Below are 12697 nucleotides of genomic sequence, written 5' to 3' on the forward strand. Positions count from 1 at the left end.
ATCTCTGCTTGCGCGTAGAGCCGCGTCATTTGCACCGCGTGTGATTGTGAATTTTCCTACCATTTTTACGACCGAATGCTCGTTTCCCGACAAAAAATCCTCTCTAGGCCTAGATTGTGGTCATTATAAAGCCTAGAAGCTTTCTTTTTTTTTAAATTCTCGTGCTGGAATTTCTGGGAAGTGCGTGATGAAAGTCATGAAACCCTCAATTATTTTGTTTTTTTTCTAGTGGTATATTTTGGTTCTACTCTAAAATTGTTGTAACTTTGTTTCTAAAATAGATAGATTAAAATTGAAGATACCATAAGAAAGAGGAAGTTTTATAGAGTAATAACTCCAAATATCATGACCGTGTCTTATTTATTTTGGTTTACATAGTAGAAATAAAATTGGTTCAAAATTTCACACTCATATTTTGACCATGAAACCCATTTTTAATTACATGTAACTTTGATTTTAAAGTAGATACCCTAAAATTGAGGATACCATAAGAAAGAGGGCGTTCCGTAGAGTTATAGCTCCAAGTTTCAAATCCACACTAGATCTCGCAATCATTGCATAAATAATATTTTTGTTAAAAACTTCAAAAACATTGCACTTCTACCAAGTTCCAATATTTTTACTTCATTGCAACCTTGATTCTAAACCGAAATACCCTTTAGAACAAAGCAACAACCCTTCAGCCGTGACGTAATTAAATTTAAAAAGGTTACCTGCTGCCATAAATAATCAAATTAATTAAACATTTATAAAAATCTTGTGGTGATTGAAGTTAACCGCTGGTGTCAATATTATTTTTGAAAAGTCCGTTCTACACTTTCTAAAAGGAAAGCAGGTATCCTGAGGAAACTAATTGATCGGCGGTTAATTCGTTTATAAGCTCCGGGTAAACTCATTACGCCCGGGGAATCCTTTAAATCCCCTTTCTCTGAAATTCCTTGGAAACGGTTACTTAAGATCTCGTTAAAATACCTCGTTATCCTTCTCCAGTCAACCCTGAAAACAGAAACCGGTAATAAATTAATCCACGCAAAACTTAGATACACTCCCCGTCTAGATCTGAAGATGCTTAAACATTCTGTAATGACGTCACTAAGGAATATTCCTCGGACCATCCCATTCGTAATACGTTGTTGTTATACATGTTTATGGACGCACTCTCTCTCTCAATTTCTTTGTAGTTTTTTTAGGTCCAACCAAGAATGCATACAGTTAATAGGGAACATTGTGCCTCCATATCTTCTATGCGGGGACTTGAGTACTATCCGTCACGTGACATATTCCTGGCGTCTTTATAACCGTGATTTCATTGGTTGATAGCAACGCCAGTTCTTAGGTACGTGCAAGGTACAACGCTCAGAGATATAGATTATTCGCTATAGGTAAGATTCGTCATAGATAGTCCTTCTTGCTAAATCCGTACAAAAATGGGTACATAATTATTCCAATAAACTTTATGTATTCCTGGTCCAACTGTTTATTCGCGTGTGAGTTTGTGTATTTGCTCTTAGAAAAAAATCCTTATAGCAATTTTTACGTATTTTTTTCTTCATTTTTTAAACTGGCCAAGGCCTAAGCGTGATTTCCTCGACGACTAGGCATTTTTAGCATGGATCTTATAAACCCTAAGGGATGAGAAAAGTGGGAGGTTGCTTGCAATACAAAAATATATAATATCAGTGATCGTTAGCGTTCTAGAATTTAATTTCATGGGCCTATTTGCTTGTCCTTTTTGAAATTACAAAGTCCCTGACATATCAACCCTCCTCCCTAAAGAGAAGGGTGAACGAAAAGGCGCAAAAAAAGCTTTCGTTTTCTCTTTTACCCAAACTTCGTTTTCTAGGCCACTTTAAGCTCTATCCAACTCGACTCGCAAAAGATCGAGATTCTAAAAAAAAAATGTAACCCATAGTTCTATTCCAAACTCACTAACACTTCTATGTATGAATTTATTTAAATTCCCCTTGAATAATTAAATCACAAACTATACTCATAGTTATTGTAACATATCTCCTTGATTGTAGGATGCAAGAATAGACGGTTTTTTTCAAATTGGATAGGATCGTCTGCTAGATTAAGGCTTAAGACTAACCGAACATTGATTGGGTATGTGGACACAAACGATAGATTTGGGCCTTCAAAGTTACCAGTCCTTCACCAAATTTGGTCTGTATTGTTTGCGACGTAATATTCTCGCTTTCATTTTATTTATTCCCCGGGATGATGTTACGTCAGCGTTTTTTTTTTTTTTTTTTTTTTTATCTTCTCCTTGCCGAAATTCTTGTTTCAGAGTACATTTTAGTTTTAGATGGAGACACCTGCGGATTTGAATATTTCTACTTGAATTATTAAACGTTTGGCGAAATGGCTAGCCTATATATAAAGTCGTACCATTCTTCTCATTTCAAATTCCCTCTGTACTGGTGGACTCTTCTGCTGAATCATAAGTATAGACTTAGAAATGTACGTAGAAGTTTGCATTGAAATTTTCCCCAGTTTGAGAATATTTTAAAGAGCAAGAAAAAACAACTCGAAAAATTCGGAATCCAGAGTTTTAAAATCAATTACAAACAAGAGATCTTAATTACAAAAGAAGTAGAAGAAAAAATTACTCGAATTTGTCAGTTCACGAATGAATTGAGATAATTTTATCTCTCCTTGACAATTATGCGCGATTCTCTCTGTCTTATGTAAAAGTAGGTACAAAATCCTACTGGACAACTTGTACCACGTGGTTTCCCCCTATCTTTTCTATGGGTAATACCAAGAAGTGATATCTAGTTTATTAGGGAGAAGGTATAAGATGCCTAAGTACTCGCGCGCCATAGTCCCAGTCCCCCTTTTCAAAATACAAGGGGGGACGTAAAAGGAGGCCGGGCTATTTCGCCTCTCCTCAGTCGGAAAATACGTAATTTTCGTCATTCACGTCGCGCTGACGTGAGTTTTCAAGAACCAATGAGATACTGGTTGTAATTTAGAGGCGGGGATTAACTCTGGACTGGAGATAAAACTGGAAATCTAGCGAATTTCAACCTTCTCCCTAATAAAGTAGATATCACTTCTTGGTAGTACTAATCGTACTTAATTGCTGGTATCTTTAATATAGACACTTGTAAAATGTCATATATTTTTTTTTGTAAATAACTCTACGGTTCCGTTCTTATTGCAATCCAGTTTCATGCCGCAATTGCAACTATATTTTTATCCGGGAATGCGTTTTATTTTTTGTTGCTTATGGATTTTTATTGGATACACTTTATGTTTGTCTATCTTAATGGGGTCTGATAAAATGGTAGAGAAGGCACTAGGCGATAATATACAGCGTGCTTTGCCTTACCAATAGGCTTATTCGAGTCCTAAGCCTTGGCTTCGAGCCTGTTCAGCCCAGTCTAGTCGTTAAAGTAATCAGTTACAAATTGAATTCCCCACTTCGTTCTGTATAACTCAGTTCCATCCTCCATGGATCTTATAAACCCTTGCACAACGGGAATAGGAAACTGAATGAATGTTTTGTCAATTTATAAAAATACATATTAACGGTTTGCACCATTTAATTTCACATAACTCGCTGTTTAAAGATAAGTTCACGCCGAAGGATGTGTATTTTTTCTGGGTATATCAAGGTCACGTACCTCAAAATTTATCTATAATTTTCAAAGTAGTACACTGTTTGACAGTATATAGGCGAGAGGGGGAAGTGAATAATTTATTCCCCTAAGATCACTACGTATGCAAATTTTTTCGCCAAAAAATAAAAAAAAATTCTTTGTTGTCCTGTACTCTTTCAAATTGCTAGGTCCATGATTCGCTGCAATCTTTTTATCTACTGTACATTTGTCGTCCAATCAGAGAAAAGAATAACCGGTCACCCGAAAATTATTGACCGAGCCTTATCATAGTTTTATTCTGTTGTTGGATATTTCAAATTTATCTTTTGGAAAAAATATATTTTTACAACTACTCCTTTAGACTATTAACAATTATTCTATTAGACTGTTCCTTTAATATCGTAATGGGTGGTTATATTTATTTCAATATGGTTCTGTTCATTTATTGATAAATACCAGATGAATAAAGTCCCTGACTTTTATTCGTATAAATTGGAGACGTATAACTAATGGACAACATCTTAACCTCATTATTATTAATTGAATTGCATTTAAGTACCCCTTTATTTGATATTAACTCCCTTTCCCCAACCCACCCTCCAGCGCGACAAGAACGTTTTTTTTTTTAAAAAGATTCTTAAACTCAAAAATTAAATATTTCTCCGCGTTTTAATTAAATACTTTTGTTGAATGAATGTTTTTAATTCGAAATGTAAAAGAATTTCATTTTAAAGTTATATATATATAATTCCTTATAATAACTAAAGAATGTTTCAATTTGATTTCAAGTTTTGCGGTGAGTTTAAGAAATATTTTAGGGTACAAAAACCATGATACGCGTCTAGTACCACCTCCAATAGGGGTACTTCCTGGTAGTGTCCATTTAGGGCCATTATGGAAACTTAATTGTTCGTATCTTCTTCAATATTATAGTTAGAAACATGGTTCCAATTGATATATTCATTCTTTTATACGCTTTTCGATTAAAATATAAAATATTCTATCCCTGAGCATCCGTTTAAGTAAGAATCTGAAGGGAGAAAAGGCTTAACCCTGACGAGGTATTTTTTTAAGCTGTGATATCATAAATGAGAACATTGTTATAGGGTTCTGTTTTTAAAAATGAAATCAGAGTTCTTCAATGACGCCCGTTTGTCAAGAACGTTCGTGATTTCATTAAACTCAAACGACATTTGAATTTTTCTTAGAAATCAATTATAAGTTAATTTACTAGATGTTTGTTGCTTTTTTAATTGAATAGATTAGATTACGAGATTTTTGATAAAAAGACCTTATTAAGGCCATTTGTTATTCGGCGAGTATATCAAGTGGTTATTTTTACGAGTTCCCAGTATACTTAAGATGAGTTAATCAATTATATTGAAACTGTGGTTGACATATAAAGGTACACAAAGCATTGATCTATTTTTTTTTTCGTTTGTTCACCAATACTCGAATATTCGTTATAAGAATAGCAATTATCTAAATTTAAAAACGTGAATAGTTTTGTTCTAAAGTTTCATGAATGAAATTTAACAGATGTTTAATTATTTAGGGCAAGTTTTAAAAATATTTTAATAGGTAATTATGAATGGTGACGTATTATTTTGGTGGCGAGTGTCATTAGGGTCGAAACAACTTCTACACAAACGAGTGAGTGCCATTTGGCCCTGGACGCCAATTTTGGTGCTTGAAAGAAATAACATCGAAACGGAAAAATTCAATGATGGAACTAAACCCATCTAGAGCTAATACTTTAAATCGAGCTTAGTAACTATGGAATTTAGATTTAAGTTTGCTTCAAAGGCGGTTCATTCTAAGCTTGAAACGACGTATACGGCTTACCATTTGCATAAAGGTCGATTATGGTGTCGAGAAAAACTCAAATCGCTACTTAAGAAAGAGGTAGGGCCCCCATTTCCAAGTTATTTCAAAATTTCGCACCTGATGCCTTTCCTTCTAAATCGAAGTCTTACTAAGCCTAATCCAATTTCATTGGCGCATTCGTTTTGAATTAAAATGCATTTCCGTCATGCCAAAAACTAATAATCATTTAAGCCTAGGCTCTAGTAAAAGTTTTTGTTAAGCCTTGGCTTCAATTTTTAAAAAAGATTTTCCCGCCCTTTCTATAAGAATTGCAATATCACGTGATTTTTAAAAACGCTAAAAATTCGTTAAGCCTTTGATTCCTTTTTAATTTTGCCCGCTTTAACAATGTCTCGAGCGCGCGTGTTTATGTAAGGTCACGTGATATTATAACAAAAAAAAAATACAAAATACTTCTACCGTTTTTTTTATTTCTTTAAAAAAATAAAATGACTTAAAAAATATCACATAAAATTAACAAATAAATAACTTAATTAAATCATAAATTAAAAACCATTTAGTTAAAAAACAAACAAGTTGATTAATTTAACATTATTTACATAGACGAAAAATATACATTCTGAGGTTTTTTTCGGTTGGAAACTCAAAGTTTAAGTTGGTCCTAATTTATGTCAATATTTGAATAATTAGACTGTCTTTTTTATCTTCTTCCTGGTCCACCGGAAGCGTAGTGTTTAGCATCAGCCGCCATTCCGGGAATGTTGATATAATCACAGTTTGATCCGGGCATGAATAATTTACAAGCCACTTCCCTAAAATAATTAATAATTATTATTAACTATTGAAATTCACATTAAAATTTTCAGCATTAAGTTATATAAAAAGAAATCGATTTTCAAGACAACGAATCGATTTTCAAAATAATTTTGTAAGGACATCTGAAGTTAGGTTGTCGGAAGAAAAAGATTTTCAAAACAATGAATCTATTTCGAAATCGATTTTAGTGGAAGGAATCGATCTTGAAAATAATTATGTAAGGACATCTGAAGTTAGGTTGGAAGAAATCGTTTTAAAAATCGATTTTTGAGACAACGAATCGATTTTAAAATATTTTTTCAAATGAACAAATCGATTTCATAATAGATAATTTTGAAAGGGCATCCTAGACACAACATAAATTACAAAAAAAATTATTACCTGGCACGTTTTTCAGCATCGCTCAAATCTTTTAAGGCTTCGTAAATTTCATTACCTCGAAGTTTCCTGGTTTCAGGCCTAAAATTAACATTAAATTAAATTTAAAACCAACTTAGATTAATCAACCAACGGATGGCGTACGTTGAAAAGAATCGACGCAACGTGAAACCCAATCGATTTTGAACCAACAAGTACATTCCTTGGAACTCCAATTAGACATTTAAAAGAAAAATAAATAATTACCCATGCGGTTCTCCAATATCATTCTCGTAAAATTCGGCCAACTGTGATGGTCGAGCCATTGACATCGTAATTAGAACCAAACAGAAGATCGTCTTGACGAGAACGTAGTTACTCATGATGATGGTTGTTATCTTCAATTTAAATACACAGATCTGTTGATAACAAAACGAAGGAAACTATTTTAAACAACTTTTAATTAAAGTTTATAAATACAATATATCTCTTTCATTCGATTTATGTAACACCCGATATGGTCGCTTTCGATCCTAGACTGATTCCTTATTCGTTTATTATTTGCTCTTATATCCATACGAGTTATGACGTAATTTCCGGAGTAGGCAATAATAACCCCTCTTCAAACAACCCCGCCGCCATCGCGTATATACCTAGTGTTACCTGGAATTCGAAAATAAGCTAGACCACTCGTTGTTTGTGACGTAGTACTTTTGCTTTTATCCGCTACATTACTTGACATCGCTACTAAAGGCGTATACCACTAATCTAAAACCTTGAAGTTAATCCCGAGTAAGGTTGAAGGAAGGGATATGAGTTTAAAATCAGGCGAGACTGTCTTGTAGCACGTGCACAAAGATAATTGAGCTGGAATATTAAGTCACGAGTTGGTTCCGATGTTACGAGGTTCTTAGGTTCTAATTTTGAAAATTTTCGGGCTATTTTTGGTTGATTGGGATGAAGTATAGAGTAATTTCGGTAGAGAAGGAGGGAGTGAACTTAGTCTCCCCAGCGTTGGGGGCACTTTTGTAAGATAGAATACTATTTGCCCCCAGGAAGGGGACGTGTCACTAAGGTAAGAGATAGAGGGTTATGACGTTGCCATATATTGCTAAGAGATAATACAGGGTCTTTCAAAAAGGGTGGCAGGACCGAGGTAATTTGGGCGTTTATTTGAAGATGCCTTAATCAAATTAGCATCTTGGCTCTTACCACGGTTAAAGATCACCCTGTATATGTCGTAACCTTACTTATTGTTTCATATTGACTTACACTTTCTATTCCAGCACAATTTTCTCCAGTCTAGGTTTTGATCTTAAAACACCGCGCTCATGTTTATCTTAAACCGTTATAAATTTAACCACTTAGTCACAAAACAAAAATCAACGGAGTTCTTTGCTTTTTCATGATTTCCTTTATTTCGAAACTTAACTCGTAAGTTGCGGGGATCCCCTATAGCCGTGCACGTATGGTGTACGTTTCTGGCATGGGTCCCGGTCGCCTATCGTGCTCCCAAATAATCCCGAGTCACGCTAAATCTTGCTTGATTTCGTTGGTATGACATCATTGTTTAATTCATTTTCTTTTTCGATACTTCCTCAACTCGCAAAAACGGATTTCAACCAATTGAAAATTATCCACGCTTGTTTGAATATTTACTCTAGATAAATTTAAAGCCAAGCTATCACTGAATGAAACGTATACGTCAACGTGTAGCTTGCACCCTAAACTTTAATTATATACCCTTTAATCGCGGTTAATTTATATACGTTATATAACCAATTTCGAAATAAATATTTTCTCTTAAGATAAATTTGAAATATCTTATATAAATCTATAAGTAAGTGAAAAAAACGTATACGTCGACGTGTAGCTTGCACCTTAAAACGTTAATCCTCATTATTTTTAAATTTATAAACGTAAAAAAAATCAATTTTAAAATAAATTTTTTTTCTCTTTACCCAAAACTTGAGAGATACCACCACCACGTGTAAACGTTTCTCAAGGCTCAATATAAACTCTCTAAAAGTGTTTCGCCATTTCTCGTAACTTCTTAGTAAGATCTTTAAATTTAAATTAACAATAAACTTAGGCGTGGTTTCATTTTCCCGCGTAATCTATCGCCATTCATAACTTGTTTCTATTTAAATAATTATAAAGTTTATAGGCATTGAAGTTAAGTTTTATTTCTAAGAATATTTTAAACAGTTTTGGGTGTAATTTTATTGCGGCACGCGAACATATGATAGCCGATATTTGAAATTTAAATACGTTTCAAGGAGTTTGCCCGGCGGGTTTAAATTCTTAAAAAATCCTCTTTCTTAAAGAAACTCAACAGCGTATCCAGACTGTGGTACGTTTGACCTTGTGCGAATAAAAAAGAAAAAAACACCTCGTAGCTTTCAATTTTTCATCACGAACGAACTTAATTAATATCATTTTGGTTTCGTGAACCATCAGGAACCTGTCAAAACTAACATCTCAAACCCCCATTACCGTGAAAACCTCACCGCTAAGCAAATTGAAAGCGAATTTCCCCGGGTTTTTAGAACCCGTAACCTGTTGAGTAACATTCGCTGGTTTTTCCGATGGATTGGTGTGATGTCCGGGTGGTACAATACAATAATGACGCCTACTTTAGTACGTTACGTGCCAGGACTTGCGTATATTTACTTGACAATTGGCATATCTGTACCCTGACTTAAGTATATACTTGGCATTTGACCAATCGGTACCGGGACTTAAGTTTACTTGGCAATGGACCTATCTGTACCGGGACTTAAGTATACTTGGGAATTAACCTATCTGTACCGGGACTTAAGTATATACTTGGCATTTGACCTCTCTGTACCGGGACTTAAGTTTACTCGGCAATGAACCTATCTGTACCGGGACTTAAGTTTACTCGGCAATGAACCTATCTGTACCGGGACTTAAGTTTACTCGGCAATGAACCTATCTGTACAGGGACTTAAGTTTACTCGGCAATGGACCTATCTGTACGAGAACTACCCCTTAACCGGGACACCACTGACTTAAGTATCGTACTTACCAGCTAGTCACGAATGTTCTTGCGTCTTTGTCCTTTAAACGATGTCCTCCCAGATACGAAAATCGGACGGTAACTTATTGTATTCGGTAAAGAGAGATAAGTAGCGAAGTTGTTGTACAACGTCGTTGTTGAGTTTCCAAGTTTGTGTGTGTTTGAGTACGGATATGGCAGTCCTTTTTATCCTTTGTAGGATCTCAATTAGCAAATGTTGTATAGTTGCGGGGTATCATTAACATTCCTTCCTCTTTTATGAAGGAAACTAATTGTCCCGAGAAATTGGCCGAAAGCCTCGACTAACATTACGTAGAGTGACGTAGTCGTCGTCTATAGTATTAGTGTAGTAAAACACGCCCCCTTCTCTCTAAACTCGTAGAGTGTATACAAAGCGCTTCCAGGGCGTTGACGAAATGTTACGCCATCCGCCAAATGACCACTGAGGAATATCCCCAATAAAACTACGTCGCAACAAGATTAACAAGTCATCGTAATAGCCCTCTAATTGATAATTTAAAACATTTAGGCATAACGTAAAACAATAAGTATGAAGTGCTCTAACGTTCTTGGAACTACCTCTCCCATCCTGTTTTCGAGGAAAACACGATTACGGAAATAGGAAATGTCATACTTATTGTTATTTATGTTACTTATGCAATATCATAATATTATTTTGTGTTTTGTGCAAAGTTAATAGACCTTTGTCAAAGTAAAATAGTCTGGTGTTTGAGTGTTTGACCATCTTGCTTCTTAAGTTGGAACACGCGTTATGTGGACAACATGGACGTTCGATTTGGTTTCAGACAAAATTATTTCAATAGACCGTTTCGATGTAACTAAGACGGAAAGACACGGCGGTAAAACTCAGCCCTTCATCTCGCTTTATGGCACCTGCGCTGTAGTCTCTTTGTTTCATGAGAGTACGCAGAGACGGATGGCAATGTCTCAAACCCTTTGTATGTCCCGATACTGAGAATTGCCTACGTGTAAAAGGACTTTGGTGTAGGACTGGTCACGTTGAAGCCCAATGGTGGTATCACATACCCATCAATGTTCCGTTTTAACCCGATGTCAAGCAGACGATACTGCTCCCCCATACCTTTTTGAAAACAGTCTATCAACTACAGTAACTATAAACTTGTAGTTTTATTTTTAAATCCTAAATTTTGCGAACGGCCATACGCCCGCTATTTAGATTCACCTAAATAAACCCGTAAAACCTAAAATATTCGGAAGGATAAAAACGGTTCGAATTAAGTTGGAAATTTTTGTGAGGAATAGGGAAATTAAGTGATAAAATTCCCCGAGAAGCATTAGAGTTCTTTTGATCGTTCAAGTAAGTAATTGGCTCTCGCTTTTTTGAGGAATGAAGAGAGACTATTGTTTTTTATTACTAAAAGGACATTTTCCGCGAATATATCATGACATATCAGACCTTGGTTAAAACTTACTAGAGATCCTTCTATATGACAATTCTGCGTAAAGGATGTATACGTTAATTTTAAAAATATATGAATGGAACATTTTTAGCGTATTAGTTAATTGAAAGATAATCATGGGCTTTATTCAAATATCCGGATGAAAGTTTTAAGTCTTTCGCCGAATTAATAATTTTCTTTTGAAACTTGTGGATTTAATTCTAGTTATTAGCTCGTTTTAATTAACTCTTATGTAATTAAGATATTCATCTTTGCTTAAACCATTAATTACCCTATCAAAGAGCTCAACGCTAACCAGATGTACCCGACCTCCCATGTGTTTTAGTAAATTTTTTATTTCTTAATTATTTTTGTTGGTAATTAATATATATGAAGCTAGAATTTGAATTAATTTTAATTGAAATTATGGTGTTTTTTATGTTTTCTTAGACTTCGTAACTACTACTTAATGTTTTTAGTTTTTTGTGGGGGGGGGGGGGTTTGAAGTTTGACCTTGTACCCAACTAAAAGGTCATGAAATGGTTAGGTTTCCAATGTGTAGGTATTTACTTTGTGAGTTTTAAACAATGCGCGGTGATGTGTTTCATATTACCTTTAAAGTTGGGGCCCATCTTGTGTTGATCTTTGCGTATTTATCAGTCGGTAAAATTTCATCTCTCTCTCTCACGCACACACACTCACGTAACTGTTTGTCTAGCTCTTGAAAAAGCCTGTCCCCTCTTCTAGTGATATTATTGGATAGCTCAGAATGACGTATCTATGTAGTGACATCGTATCTACATTTATTTCAATTTAAAATCGACCACTTTAAAAGTCAATTGATAGATATTTAGTTTAAATTGTCACGAATTTTACATTTCAAAATTAAGGGGCGATTTTGAGTCGAAAATGTTCTATGACATTTTGTCGTCCAGGTTACTGTTTTCGAGTTAAGATTGCAGTATTTTACAGATGAACCTTTAAGTTTAATTAAGAAACTGAAAGACAATGATCACTAATTTAATTCAAGGGGCCATCCCTAAAAGACTAAAATGATAACTCGATTATCAGAAATATCATGCATATTAATTCATTATAGTGCTACTATAGTGAGTAATTCATTATAGTGCTACTATAGTGAGTAAAATATCACAAAAACCAATACAAAATTTCCTGACTTTTAAAAATAACAATTTTTAAATTCCCTGATAACCATTTGACAAAATATTCCCTAACACTCATTTTAAAATCCTGACTCTTCCATGTATTTGGTGATTTTTCGGTGAAATACAAAGATTACATTATTCTTAAACGTTGACTATCCAATTTCATTAAAAGACTAAAAAACACTCTGCAAAAACAAACGTATCTTTTATCTATGGGAAAATCGTTTTGGGGATCGTCCATAAAGGTTATTCATCTATTCATTGTGTTTCAGGTTGAATAGTATGGTCCCCGTGTAGGTAGAATCCATCCTCGGTTACGATTACATATCCCAAGTCGATATCCGCAAAAGCACTTCCGGTCTGATGCCTACAATAATTTTTTTCTATATATATATTTTAAGATAGCGGAAAAGATTGCCTTCAAGAACCTGCAGGGAGGAATAGAAAAGGAGAGACGTA

General features: G+C 34.6%; 1 protein-coding gene across 2 annotated transcripts; it reads right to left on the reverse strand.

The window, feature by feature from the left end:
• Positions 1–5795: 5795 nt before the first annotated feature.
• On the reverse strand, positions 5796–9757 carry LOC149673631 (uncharacterized). 2 transcript variants are annotated; one of them, XM_089839973.1, is made up of 4 exons: positions 9661–9757; positions 6876–7027; positions 6633–6710; positions 5796–6247 (listed from the first exon to the last, which is right to left on the reverse strand). In XM_089839973.1, exons 2-4 carry the CDS (start codon positions 6989–6991, stop codon positions 6136–6138), a joined length of 306 nt encoding a protein of 101 aa, XP_089696099.1. In that variant the 5' UTR covers positions 6992–7027; positions 9661–9757; the 3' UTR covers positions 5796–6135. The 2 variants fall into 2 exon arrangements, with proteins under 2 accessions (XP_089696099.1, XP_089696100.1); XM_089839974.1 differs by lacking the exon at positions 9661–9757 and having other exon boundaries at positions 6876–7299.
• Positions 9758–12697: the final 2940 nt, after the last annotated feature.

Source organism: Phalangium opilio, unplaced genomic scaffold, assembly GCF_054372755.1.
Source record: "Phalangium opilio isolate 3A_F unplaced genomic scaffold, DU_Popi_V2 ptg000048l_1, whole genome shotgun sequence".
In the NCBI taxonomy this organism is placed as follows: Eukaryota; Metazoa; Arthropoda; class Arachnida; order Opiliones; family Phalangiidae; genus Phalangium; species Phalangium opilio.

What these genes read in the sequence shown, in the direction of transcription:
- LOC149673631 (XM_089839973.1), bottom strand. Translation starts at nt 6,991, where the DNA reads ATGAGTAACTACGTTCTCGTCAAGACGATCTTCTGTTTGGTTCTAATT. An exon ending in GATATTGGAGAACCGCATGG is followed by an intron (nt 6,711 to 6,875) that starts GTAATTATTTAT and finishes TGTTAATTTTAG; the next exon opens with GCCTGAAACCAGGAAACTTC. An exon ending in GATGCTGAAAAACGTGCCAG is followed by an intron (nt 6,248 to 6,632) that starts GTAATAATTTTT and finishes TAATTATTTTAG; the next exon opens with GGAAGTGGCTTGTAAATTAT.